At 42.0% G+C, this 14,279-nt stretch overlaps 1 protein-coding gene across 1 annotated transcript in view; it reads right to left on the bottom strand.

The window, feature by feature from the left end:
* The window catches only part of IQSEC1 (IQ motif and Sec7 domain 1), a gene marked incomplete at its 3' end in the record, with an annotated part of 23,504 nt that extends 11,119 nt beyond the window's left edge, over nucleotides 1–12,385 (bottom strand). Inside the window, exons 1-2 of the mRNA XM_009075652.1 lie at nucleotides 12,107–12,385; nucleotides 7,416–8,680 (exon numbers count right to left, since the gene is read on the bottom strand). Coding sequence (XP_009073900.1) covers nucleotides 7,416–8,674 — 1,259 coding nt within the window. The remainder of the gene's footprint in view (nucleotides 1–7,415; nucleotides 8,681–12,106) is intronic.
* Nucleotides 12,386–14,279: the final 1,894 nt, after the last annotated feature.

The following is a 14,279-nucleotide window of genomic DNA, read 5'->3' on the forward strand; positions in this document are numbered from 1 at the left end:
AATAGTTAAACAAATGGCCTAAAACAGTCCATGAGACGTTTCTCACCTCCTCTGGCCCACTGCATCTTTGCATTTCTCAAAGAGTAGGGCAAGGGGTTTGTGGCTGCCAGCAGAGCAAAAGGCTCTCCACTTTGGGACACCCATATGGCAAAGCGGACGGCGCTCTCGGAACGGCTGTCAGGGCCCAGTACTGCCCCCACAGCTGTGCAACTGCTGTCAGCAACGAGACTTTACCAGGACTCTGTCCTTTAAATTGAGGAACAATACCTGCCCTAAATTGCCTTTCCACACCCTCACCTCAGTCGCATATAACAGAAGCATGTCAGCTCCAATTTCTGCCCCTCTGCTGACTGCAGATGGGAAACACTGTCAGTCACATTCCTTTTAAAAGGGACACCTTTAGATTGGCAGTGCAAAATGCCTTTCAGAGATCTCCATTTTCCATTTCCAGATCCACCAAACCCCAATTCACGAGACAGATGTGAACTGTTACTCAGGAGGAAAGAACTGGTGCTCCTTTCTTTCCTTAAGAGACTGGAGCACCTCACTTATGAGGAAAAGCTGAGGGAGTTGGGCCTCTTTAGTCACAAGAAGAGATGATTGAGAGGGACCTCATTAACATATTCAAGCACATGAATGGGAAGTGCCAAGATGATGGAGACTTGTAGAAACCAGTGAAACAAGAGGTAACAGCAAAAACTGCTGCGCGGGAAGTTCCACCTGAATATGAGGAAGAACTTTCTTGTGCAGTCAGAGAGCACTGAACAGGTTGTCCAGAGAGGTCATGGATTCTCCTCCCTCACTGGAGGTGTTCATGAGATGTTGGGACACAACCCTGGGCCATGTGCTCTAGGGTGGAGCTGCTTGGGCAGGGAAGTTGGATCACATTACCCATTGTGGTCCCTTTCCAACCTAACTGATTCTATGATTCTCTTTTCTTTAACTCTGCTTCCAAGGGTTCCTACACAGCCCTCCCAGCTCCCTATTCAAACTGCCCTCAGTGTGCCTGCAAAGGCAGCTGGTCACATTTTGCACCATCCAAATTTGGTCACTTGAGATTTTGGGGCCAGGGGTGAAAGGAATTCAAATTCTGGCACTCTGAGTCCTATCAGCCGCTGGTCTGGGAGCTGCTCGAGCAGTCAGATCGCTCCTTTCACAGGGTCACTGCTCATCACGGGCTGCATCCCGAGCGTGCAGCCAGCCCTGGGCACTCAGCACTCACCCATTCCTGGCACGCAGCAGCACCAGGCAGACGTGTGCCCGGAATGTTTAAGGGAGCTGGCAGCAGGGATGAGGTAATGCCTCTCTCACGGACCCAGGGACACCAGCACGCAGTTACTGCTGCCCGAGCACAGCCTTTCCAAAACCTACATTTGCTTTCAGCATTTGGTAAAGCTTATACTCCCTTTTCATGGCAATGGACCCTTGTGCCCGTATTTGAAACTGGTGCCTGAGTATACTGCTGGTTGTACCCACAGTTATACATTTCAGCTGGATTTTATGGGCAGGACATAATGTATGCTAATCAAAGCACTTGTTTTGGAAAAAAAAAAAAAGAGGAAGAAAATGGGTCCTCAGGGAGAAAAGATAAAACACACAGAGAACAAAGCAAAACACACAGAGCTTTTTTTTATTTTTTTTTTTATTTGGGTGTTCTCACTTTGGGCTAAATGTTTTTAGAAATAATGAGAGTCATACTAAGAACATTCTTCTCTTCTTACTAACTCCTCGGCATGTTAAAGGACAAGCTACGTGGAGTGCTTTGATTTTAATTTTTGTTGGAAGCATCTGTGGCTGAATAATCTGCAGTCCAGATGCTGTAACAACAGAAAAGTCCCTCTCAGCATGTACAAGAGGACAGCAAATGGCTCTGTTGCGAAAGCCTGAAAATCTGAAGGGACTACAAGGGAGCTGGAGCTGGACTCTGTTAGGAGCTGCAGTGATTGGGCAAGGGGTAAAAGGGTTCAAATTGAAGGAGGGGAAATTTAGGCTAGATATTAGGAAAAAGTTTTTTCCTGTGAGGGTGGTGAGACACTGTCCCAGGTTGCCCAGGGAGGCTGTGGCTGCCCCAACCCTGGCGGTGTTCACAGCCAGGTTGGATGAAGCCTTGAGCAACCTGCTCTGGTGGGAGGTGTCCCTGCCCAGGGCAGGGGACTGGGACTAGATGATCTGTGAGGTGCATTCCAACCCCTACAATCTTATGATTCTATGATTAGAGATGAGTGGACAAAATAAAAGAATTAGTTTGGAAGAGAACCAGTTTGGTTTGATTTACACTTTCTCTCTCCTCAATCTGAATTGACAGGTTTAAAATAATTAGAAAGTTTGCAGTAGTTTCTGAATATAACAGTATGTAGGAATCCAAATTACCTTCCAACTCTACCTACAGGTAAATGATGGAAAGCTTATTCCTCTGTTGAACAGGTAGAGCTGCTTTCATGGAAAATGAAAAATGTGCCTTCTCACAAATATTATTATTGTGTGTCTCAGATTTCCAACAAGAATTTCTCTAGAAACTTCAATTTGCAATTTTGTATTTGGTGTAATCCCACCAGCACTCAGCAAATTCCTCTCATATCTGCTTGGTAAAATAAATAACTTCTTAAATTAACATTCCAAGGAATCTAGAAATGTTTTAAAAAGCCTGTTCCTGGAATTAGTATCCAATTCATATCAACAGTGGTTTTGCAATTTTGCATAAAATCATCCCTGTTGTGCAATAAATGAAGCCAGTAAGGCTTTCAGGGCAAACGAGGAGACATCATTGCATATTGCAAACAAATACTGATGCCTTTTTATCTCTGTCAATAAATCCTTTGAGGGACCTTTGGAATAGCAGAAACCTTGATAGTGGCCTGTTATAAAGGAAGCTACAGACAACTCTTCAGAACAGAATACTGTAATGCACTGAGGACACATGAGGAAGAGTTTTCCATCTGTCATTACCCTTCCCAGAAAGCAAAAGAGGGAAAGGCATCTGGGAAAACTTACTGTAAAATTATTGCTGGCCTAGCCTCTGTGCTAGCACTGCAAAGGGTAGTTATGTTGCTGTAGCTCCAAGATGGACAGGTAAGATTAGGATGTAGAGCCTTCAGCCTAACAGCACACACAAAGAGCCCTCAACAGAACACTACAGTGTGGGGGAAATGGCCCAGGAGCTGCACTTCACACTCTTCACCACCAATGTCAGAAGCTGGCACCAGCACCAGCAGGTCTGGCTCCCATGGCAAGAAACCACAATGCCACAGGAACACTGACAGATGAGAGGACAATTTACAGTGTCTTCCAAAGTTACAGCTGATATCCCAAAGGAGATACTGAATATGACTCTAGGCTCTGCTAGATTAAAAAATGAGTCTGGGCAATATGAACTTTTATATCCCATATTTTACAGTACCAGGCGCAGTCACATCGTTTTCAAACCACTCTAATGTCATCTGAGTTTTGTTGAAAACACTTTATTCATGCAGGAAGTGTTTGTGCTGAGCAGTCCCCAGTGTTCCCTGTCCCACATGGCTGGGTGTGTCGCTGCGGGTGAGGAGGCACTAACTGCAGGCTCTGCTATCAACAAACACACCTGGCAGCCACAGACACTGGGCGAAGAGCCACTTGCTGCCACCCTCACGATGGCACAAGAGAAGGCCCTATGGCAATATACACACGCACAGCTATGCAGAGAATTACAGCCTGCTGCTGCTGGCTGCACAGCTGACCCGAGGGCAGGACACCTCTCTTCAGACCACTGAGGTTAAACCATTCAGCCCAGTTTAATCTGTTAGAGCCATCAGTGCAGCAGCAGCAGAATGGAACCTGAAAATCCTACTAGGCTGGGGTGCAGCAACTGGCAAACCTGGTACTGCCAGCCTGCAGCCAAAACAAACAGGGGAATCAAATCACAGCCCTTTTTACTTCTTTTTTTTTTCCTTCTTATTTTTCTTTTTAAAGCAGCAGTCAAAAGGCCTCTTGAAGCTCTGTTTATAAGCAAACCAGTCTCAAAGGCTGGATTTGCATTGGCAGGGTTTGAAGCCTGCAAAATAAACCTTTCTAGGTAGTGTTTTCCTTCTGCCTATAAGGGAGGAATGGTTTCTAGTGTATTTTCTCCCAGACTACATCCCTTTCAAACTACACTGAAGAAAATGCCTAATTCAACACAGCTGGCTTCAGCAAGCCTTCCTGGGAGCCCCTGCACTCTGGGCATGCACCTGCAATCCTTCCTTTGGGAAGGCAATGAATGGAAACACACACTCGGACAGCCCATTGACACGGGGAAATCACTACTGCCATTCAAATCCAGGGAATGTACAGAAGCTGTGACTTCACTGCAATTTCTTTGGCAGAAATCATTCCATTTGGGGGATACTCTGTGTTCCAGCACAGTGGCCACTACAAAACCTATTTAAAAAAGTACACTTCTTTAATCAACACTAGGGTTCCAAAATGAATCCAAGTTATAATCTGAAACAAATTCTGTGATCAAGTGATAATCATAGAACCACAGACTGGTTTGGGTTGGAATGGACCCTGAAGATCATCTACTTCCAAACCCCCTGCCATGGGCAGGGACACCTTCCACTAGACCTGCAAAAACGCTCAGAAAAATGATTTTTAATTACCTTTTTTTTTGTCTAATGTCCTGTGTTCTCCATTAGGTTACTAATCTTTTGCACAAAATAGTTATTAAGTGAACTAGACCAGTCGTGCTCAACTTGGACTCCACCCATAACTGGCTATCCTAACAAAGGGCCTCTGGTAAGAAAACTGCTCTTTGGCTTTGGAAAATTGTTATTGTAATAGAAAAGCCAAAAAAATTATACATTCAAATTCAACTGTGTCGATAGTGACTTTCCATGCTTTTAAAAACTTCATTCTTTCAGCACTCCTAGTGAACAAAGCAGAAGTATTTACTACAATTCATGTACTTCTTTAAGGCTCTTAATTCTCTGTATTTCACCCAAGTACCAGAAAGAAATGACATAATTATTTGTTAATTAAGGTTTGGGATTTTAATTTGCGAGTAAGGTTTCAAAGGTGCAATGAAATTAGCATGAGCTCTTTCTAAAAGGCATCCCTAAAATTTCCTCTGGTAGCTGTAGACACTTGGATAAAAACTTGTCTTCTTGTAGGAGGTGAGTTCAAAGCCACTTCTTCCAGTCCTGCACAGTCCTTCCGCTTGGGTGGAGCACACATCCTCTTGGGGGCTCGCTGCCAAGGCTTGCTCTGCTCCCTCATTTTAGGATCATAAATGTGTCATGAAGATCATGTGGTCAGAAGACACTTAAATGGCTCTGCTGCACTGACCTGAACACTGGGGAGCAGACTAAAAACCTGTATCCCAGCCCATCACGGATGTGCCTGTGGGTGCACAAACAGCTGCAGCACAGGACTGACACACAGGCAGTCCCTGGGCAGGTGCACTCTTCTGTGTCATGAGAGAGAAACTGCACAGATGAGACTGATGTGCAGAAAGTCCATCTGACCTGCAGACCCCCTCCCTGGCCAATATCTACCCAGGCTGGGCAACCCTCGTGGACACTGTTCTGCATGTGAAACAGCAGCCTTTGCCAAGGAAACTGACACCTAGGATGTGGTTTTCTTTTCAAAAACCATTTGACCACACAGGATGCTAGGACACACCTCATGTGCCAAGAACAATGAGCATAATGCTCAGAAGGTTAACTGAAACTAAAGCACCTGTAGAGCACATATTGAAAAGGAAAAAGGATTCTTCATCTTGAAGAACTCATCACTTGCAAATGCCTGAACACAATATCTGTCCATTGACTTCACGAGATGCAATTTGCTTTTCCCACCTGATACTCTCTTGAGAGACTGCTTTTGAACTTTTAAAGGAATAAAGCTTTGGAACTTTCCCAGCTATGATGGGTCAATACCTGACATTGCACATTAATGAAATTGTCACCTGCAGACTTGAAGAACCACAATCAAATACAAGATACATTGGATTCTCAGGGATTGTCTGAGCTATCAATAGAATTAGAGTGATTCAGTGGAAGGTAATGAGAACCTTCGGTATCAATACTGGAGATAAAATGCAGTAGGGGAATGGAACAATCACACACAACAAAAGATTACACACAGAGGTGCTGCCTAGAGTTCTGTACAGTCCTGTTTTTTAGCACTCACTGTCAAGGAGCTGCACATTGTCTTACAACTAGCCAATATATAAACAAGGCTCATCTCTGTTCAAAGTCCATGCAGAAGGATCACTTAGATGTGTTTCAAATAACAGTTTCTATTCTTCTCTGTTCCTGATGTTTATTTTTCACTTTCAGCCTCCTACTGATGTGTCACCAGAAGCATCTAACAATCTCCAATGCTCTCATTCAGCCCAGCTCGAGCACTTTGTTCACCCACCTTTTTCCTTACAGCCTTCTGCAATTGACTCAGAATGCTGTTATCAAGCCTGAAGCCCACTGATCATTGACTGCTTAAAGCTTAATTGCTGAGCAAAAAACAGAGCAAGCACCAAGTCTTTTAAATGTCAGCCAACAGCACCAGCACCTTCCTCCCCACTTGCCCTGCCAAGGATGTTACTGTTGTCAAATCTTCTCAAAAAAGCAGCTTGATTTATCTTCCTACCCAGTCCACTTCATGAGCAGTAAAAGCTGCTGAGATCCTATGACTTGCCTACTTCCAGTTGGTAGTTCTAATGAGAAATGTGTAACTCCAATAATGGAAGTACAGGGTTTAGAGTAGTGTGTTATTTGCTACTCTCTCTCATAATATTCATGGTTTTCAGTAGCCACATGGAAGTGTCCAAAGAAGGTATTTCAATAAAACAAAGAAATTTGAGAAAGTTGTTTTATAGAAATTTTAAACACCTCCATACACTGCAAAACTATCAGTCACAGGTGGAAATACAAATTTCTTGATACTTTTATGATAAATAACAAATATTTATTTAGCATAAAAATATTCAGTGCATCAGCTGTTAGTATCAAAGTTTTAATGAAATCTACTGAAGAAATTCTAGCCCCTACAAGTGTTAAACAGGAAACTCATCTTACACTGCTTGTTATTTCTAGTTCCCACTCAGCAAGTTTTACACCACCTACATGATTAAGGCAGGAAGAAATCTGAATTTGTTGTAACACCAAAAAATGGATCAGGATCAAGCCACCATATTTTTCCACAAGAAAGGAATCTGATTAATCCTCAATAGTTTGCTACCATTTATATACACATAATTATAATTTTTCTTTTCCCCTTAAGCTGTTTAACTATGAAGACATCAATGTTTAAGTACTCTCACATGAACAGTCACCACAAGCAGCTTGTTCATGCACTGAAAGGTCAGTATTAGACACCAGTCTTACCTTATCTGATACAAGAAAAATATTCCTGGTCCATTCTCTCAGTGACACAGAGAGAAGAGGAAGAAATGCTGTACTTACTTGTTAAAAAGATTTAGTCCAATCCTATAATGGCGTTTCCTGATAACATCGTTACTGAAGGCAGGGGAATCCCAGCTGTTGCGAGTTTCTTTGTGGTATGTTTGTTTGCTCAAGGTTTGCTCCCTTAGGCTGTCTCTAGAAGAAGATTCTGAGCTGCAATTTATTGTATCATTCGAGTTGGAAGTGCTGTTGATGCTGTCATTGTCTCCATCAGAATAATCAGACTCTGATTTGCTTTGCCTGTTTGCTGTGCCATTGATAGCTAAATGACTGTCTATAGGCCTAGCCCTATGTCTCGCCTCCTGCTCCTCTCGGGTTATGATCTTGGCAGGAATACTGTGAGGGATATGTTTTGGGCTTCCTTGTTGACTCGTGATCCCTCGGTCATATGCATTTTGTCTCTTTAATGAGCCTCTCTCGGAGCGATCACTTAAGTCCACTGAACTGTCACTGGGTGGCTCTATAGTTAGCAATGGTAGATGATCCATTCTCATTCTCTGCTCCTGACATTCCAGTGAGGGGGTACTCCTGCAGCTCGTGTCAGTGTCTATCTTATCATCTTTGTGAGTCATGGACCAATACTCTTGAGAAGAGTTCACAGACCGGAGCCTCAAATCCGATTCTGTGCTGGACGGTCTGTCCACTGACTGGGAGAGTGGAAGAGGTGGAGACAACTCTTCCTCATCAATATATAACGTAACATCACTGTAGGACGCCGTCATCTCATCAAGCTTCCTGTGATCCACGTTGTGAAGTGCTGGTTTAGTTGGAGCACAACTATCCCTTTCCATTTCACGACTTCTGACCTGCTCTGCAGCCTGGATTTCATCAGAATGGAGACTACGGCAGTTCAGTGCATCGTCAATGGATTCCGCAAGCGATTTCACTTGCCTGGAAAAAGCATCCTCCAGTTCTGTAATGGCATCAGTAAAGTCAGTAGATGCTGCTGGAGACTTCATTGTAGCTGTGTCTGCAATGTCATCACATTCAGATGGTACCAGGGATCCCAGCTTTGACCCATCATTTGTAACAGAAACTTGTTTTCCTTCAAAGTAAGAGCTGTGGACTTTCTCAGGTCCTTCAAAGGAAAACTGCATTCTCATATTGGACAGTACAATGCGCCTTGACATACGATTTTCAGACATAGAACTTCTGAGACGTTCAAAATTCTTGTTCATCTGATACTGGCGAAAAGCTGTTTGTATAGTGCGAGCAGCATGTCTGGTTATGAGACGGCCTCCATACTTCCGTTCTAGCATCTCCACCTGTGGCAGGGAGAGCAGGAGCACTTGTCACTTGATGCAGATTAGAACAAGGTTAGAGTACAACAAAAAAAATATTCTTATAACAACCTTAATTTTCAGACATTTTTCAAAGACTATACACTGGGTTTGAAAGTAAAAACTCCAAACTCCAGACTAACAACTGCACAAACAGTGAACTGAAGAGTCACTTGCAAATCCCACCATAAAATACAAAATATGGCTGTGTGAATACTGACATATAAAACTCAGGTATTGGCAATTTGTGTGTGTGTTTGCATTTTGATTTCCACACGAGCATTGGTGTGCTCATGTCGAAGTAGACAAGACAGCAGTAACGCAGCGTAATGCTGTCAATGTCTCTGCAGGGACAACTGCAGAGAAGTGAAATCTAAGTATGGTGCAAATTGCCACATTTTGGGAGTAAACTCTCAAAGGGGCCACCACCTTTCCAGGCACACATTGCTTTCTCCATGAATTAAACCCAGGTAGCAGTTTCACCCAGGGCTGGTATCAAAGCAAAACAGCCTGCTGGAACATATTCTTCCAGAGAACCATCTCTGATCAAATATCCACATGCACATTTTTCCTCAAACCAAGAACATATTTCAGAGTTTCTAAATACAAATTCAAATCTATTTTCATCCTTGTAATTGCACTCAAAATTGCCAATTAACAGAATGAATATGCAAAATAAATACATTATAAATGCTGTCAATTTAACCTAGTGAAAATACTTTTGGAATACTCATTAGGTATTTTCAAATCTTTTCTTCCAAACCATGAAAAGCATCACAGAATCACAGAATGGTTTGGGTTGGAAGGACCTTAAAGCTTATCCTTTCCCACCCTGTGCCATGGGCAAGAACACCTTCCACTGGCCCAGGTTGCTCCAAGCCCCATCCAACCTGGCCTGAAACACTTCCAGGGATGGAGCAGCCACAGCTTTACAGTGCCTCACCACCCCCTCACTTAGTTAAAATACAGTGAACAAAATTAATAGCTAAGTTTATTTATTTTGTCCACAATATTTAATTTCTGTTCTAATTGGTCTTTGCCAGATCCATATAATTCACAAACACAAAACATCTATGACAAATCAATGTTTAGTACTACAACTATACTCCCCATTTTTCTGGCAGCATTTTTGTGTAAGTCCATGCAATTTTCATAATACTGCAATGATTCAAAAGTAATTTCATCTTGCCTGCAAATCCAGATACCCTTTTTCATTAGACATGATGGGCTCAGAGCAGGATTACTGCTAAGGAATTGTTCTTTTGACTGTATCTTTACACTTCTTTTAACAAAGCTCAAAAAGCTGCTGCTGATCTCTGAGCTGGAAATCTGTAAATCTCTGCATAATTTTCTACAGTTTCTCTTCAACACAACTGTTTAGCCTTTCACCCCCATATGGGGCTATATTACCCCCACACTTGTACATGTCAAGGAGACTATGAGGTTACTTGTAAGGCATTCTGAAGATTCAAAGAGTTATTAAGAACTTCTATCACAACTTTGCCACATATTTGCTACTATTTCTGTTTGTAGTATACATGCATGTTTTATATACACATACACATATCTATATCTCATGTGAATTTAAATAAATCCTAAGAGATTTTTTTTCTGGACTAATTTCAAAACAAACAAATTGTCAGTTTAATTCTCCTCACAAAATTAAATGTCAAATGTAATGAAAAGTAAACTAGCACAGCTGGTGCGAAAGAATAAAACAAAACCTAATTTTCTATACAATAAATTACCTGGGCTTTACTCCTGCAAATGGGCTGTTGTCCTTCAGGTTTACACAGAAAAATAACATTATCATTGAATATCATGAATTAGGGGGTTTTAGTGGGAATTTAAATTGAGAGTATTTTCCAGATTGCCTAGATGAGTTAGACTTATCATTAATATTTCTAATAGAGTTTAATGCCTATTTCATGCACCTTTTCCATGGATATTGCCTGTAGGTAAAGCCTTGGACATCTTCCTAAGTAGTTTTTAAGTATCTTCAGCTATTTCAGTGAGAGCTTTCCAAGAGCAGCAAGCAACCCTTCTGTATCAAGCTTCCTTCATGTATCACTGTCACTTTTTATTGTGCAAGACTCCCTGAACAAATACAAAATAACATCTGCAGTCCTCATTCTCTATCAAACTCGCAGGAAAGGACAGATGGAATTAGGCTCTGTGGAATATCTGCAGTGCAGGAGGTCTCTAGTAAGCCTTACACTCTCTATCAATCCCTTATGAGGCATCCAGCAAAAACCACTGCCAAAGGTGGAAGAGGAAGGAACAGTTTAGATCTCACAAGGAGGTTCAGTTTAATAGCAGAGCTGGCACTGGGAACTCACTCTGTCCCCACTCCAACAGCAAACCTGGTGAGCACAGAGGCTGAACTAAACTCATACTGGCTATCCCAAATACTGGCTTCAACTTTGGGTCAGAGATCAAGACCTGTTCTTCCAGGTCCATCTGGATCCCCCAATCTGAAAATGTGACTTGGTCCCTAGAAATTTCACTGACTATCAGTGTTTGGTCCCAGCTCAGGAGTAGTTTGCTTCCTGTCTGTGGAACTTTGCTGCTTTTGCCATGTTAACATACAAGCTGCAGTGACCATGCAATACACCACCATGATGTACAGTAAACAGAATATTCTGTGACAAGATCGCTCACCAAAAAAACCCCTTCCAAACCAAAAAAGACTGATGCATTGGCTGCTGTTCATCTACCAGTGAAATCCAGTGCATCCTGCGTATTTTCTTACCTTATGCTCTTACAGCACCATTTTCAAACAATAAATATGAACTTTTATGGCAATAAACATCTTTCAAAGAGGATTACATTCAAAACAAAGCCTAAAAGGAAAGGCTGAGGCTGACAGTCTTACAGCAGTGCCTTTTTAAGGACAAAGGCTTTTAAGGCATCTGCATAGCATCCACCCAGTTCTCTGTAAAGCATAAGGGAGTTTTGCCTAGTTGAGTAAAGCCAATTAAGATCTTGAATTCACCCCACAGATACAAGAGAGTATCTGTTGCAATAAATTCTTCCTTTCTTTCAGCAACAACAAAAATATCCAGGTAACAAAATTACTCATTTTCTTAGAAAGCTATTTTGCATTATTACATCCTAGCACTTGTCCTGAGCATAAAATCACAATTCCTAGTAGAACTGGTTTTACTTTTAACACTATTAATACATCTTTTACACTTTTCTTCAGGAAGGGGGGAAGGTATGTGGGACACAGGGATGACACAACACACAATAAAAGAGTCAAAAGTCTCAGAAGTGCTGACATATGGCTATTTTGAACTAAGATGGTCACAGAAACCAAAGGTATTTTCAGCATCACAACTGCAGAAAAGACTTTGCCCAGTTTACAGACATGTTGCCACTGTCTTAAATAAGGTAACAAAGCTCAAATACCTGCTTATCTTGTAGGTCCGAAGAGAGTTCATAGCTCTCAGAAAGTGATCTTGACCTTTTAATAGCCTCTTCCTCCGCCTGTTTTCGCAGGATGGATGTTGAGTGCTGGAGTTTGGGCCTCCGAGACCTCTGCTGCCCCGGGGAGATGGAGTAGAGCCCGTACGCAGAGTGCTCGTAATGGTCCGGGCTGATGGCTGAGCTGTGTGTTATAGGGCCTTGGTGGTAAGCAGATGGGCTGTCCAGGGACGTGCCAGTCTCACTGCTTGGAGCTTCACCCTCCACACTGCACAGGACGAGAAGACAGGAAAACCCTCAAGTGAGTATTGTAGCCAACATTCTCAGAAACAAACAGCAGAGTTTTGCTTAGTCCCGATCATCATCCAGCTTGTTCGGCTGAAATTCAGACGCAGGGACTACAGGTAATGTGGCTTTCATGCTCAACACCATTGGTTTTGCTCTAGTCTAAGTAAGTCTCAATTTCTCTTGCAGAGGTCATCTTTAGAGCATGAGTCATGCAGGAGAATGGAGGTTTCAAGCATGATTTAGCTTCATGCAGTAATTACTAATAACATCCCGAGTAAGTCACTCAGCAACTACTGTGTAAAATGAATGAAAACTTCTGATTTCTTATACGACTGCTCATTTCCTAGCTGTTCTGTTCAAAATGACAGATGCTTATTTGTGTCTTTCCTTGCTTTAACAAATTAAGGCAATATTTTCTTACTGTCATATTACAGTTTGACATAAAAGGATTACTGTCATGGAGATTACTCAGTGGAGATTTGGGATTTAATGGATCTTGAGAGCTACTATATTTCTTGAAACTAAAGTTGGGGAAAAGTACCTACAGGACAAATCTCATTTATTTCTCTGTTAGTGAAAGATTGCTCCCATGAGATACTTTTGGCATGCCTTGTGGTGAAGCATCTCAAGGGGCTGTGTTTCTAGCTAATGAAAGCAACATGGTTTCAGGAGAGGAAAACAGAATAGGAACTATCTGGCAAATAAACCACTTTGTTTTCACATGAATGCTGTCATTGCTGAGGTATGAAGGAAAGGAAAAGACCCTTTGATATTAAAAGAGTTGTACACAATAGGAAATATTTTAAAACCAAGTCCTAGCTGTACTTTGAAGGACTGATGACTAACAGTAATTTGTACTTGGTTTGTATTTACAGTAGAGCACTCTCACATTGCAGTAGGATATGCACTTTCAGTCCTCAACCTTTTCACATTTCACACCAGGATTTACTGTCTGCCTCATGCAGTGTACACAGAGCATTGATAGAAAAATGAAATGTAGTTTTTCTAATCCCTCAAAAGATGCAGTAAACACCCCAACATGCACAAACATAAGCATTTGCAGCACTTCCCCTACTTTCATTTTAGGAAAGGTACCTCCAGACTCCAAAGGAGAAAAATTCCACATTCCCACCACACTCTCTATTCCTTATTTTACCTTCATTCACATGTACAGGAACATAAGAACAAGGCTCTGCTGTTGTCTCTCAGCAGTCCCTTCAGCAAGTACAGAGTGATTTCTGAAAGGACCTTCTCCACCAGACTGCAGTGCCAGATCAGGGCAACACTGGCCAAACTCTCCTGCTTGAACAGTGTGTACTTTTTTAAGGCAAGGAGTAAAAAAAGGCCCTTGGACTTCTTAAAATGCTTCTGTAAACATGTCAAACTGAAAGCAAGTCCTTTTTCTTTGGCCATCATAATATGACTCTACCCGAAAGGTATTTTCAAACATACTTAACCCAAGCTGGAAATATTTTCAGTGTGCACACACTGCTTTTTCCAAAAAGGAAGGTGACAGGAAATTATCCCTTTCCCTCCATGATACAGCTGGCTTTCAACTTAAAATGATAAATTATCCAGAGTTTGGCTAGTGACAGTGAAACTGTGTAGCCACCACTTAAAAGCAAACGAATCATTCTCTCTAAAGCATCTGTTACAGAAATAATTTGACACTGAACTGCTTCATGTTCTCTCTTCAACACTAAAATATGTTTCTCTGTTCTGCCAGCTGTGAGACTGTGCTATTTTGTTCATCACAGGTTCCTAACTGCAGGTTTATTTGCAGGTACTTTGCATACAAGTATGGCAAACTTAACAGGCAAGCAGGAATTATCACTGCTTTCACCTTTTTAGGTTCTGTGACTTCTTTTGC

This window comes from Acanthisitta chloris, unplaced genomic scaffold (assembly GCF_000695815.1).
Source record: "Acanthisitta chloris isolate BGI_N310 unplaced genomic scaffold, ASM69581v1 scaffold5625, whole genome shotgun sequence".
NCBI classification, from domain to species: domain Eukaryota; kingdom Metazoa; phylum Chordata; class Aves; order Passeriformes; family Acanthisittidae; genus Acanthisitta; species Acanthisitta chloris.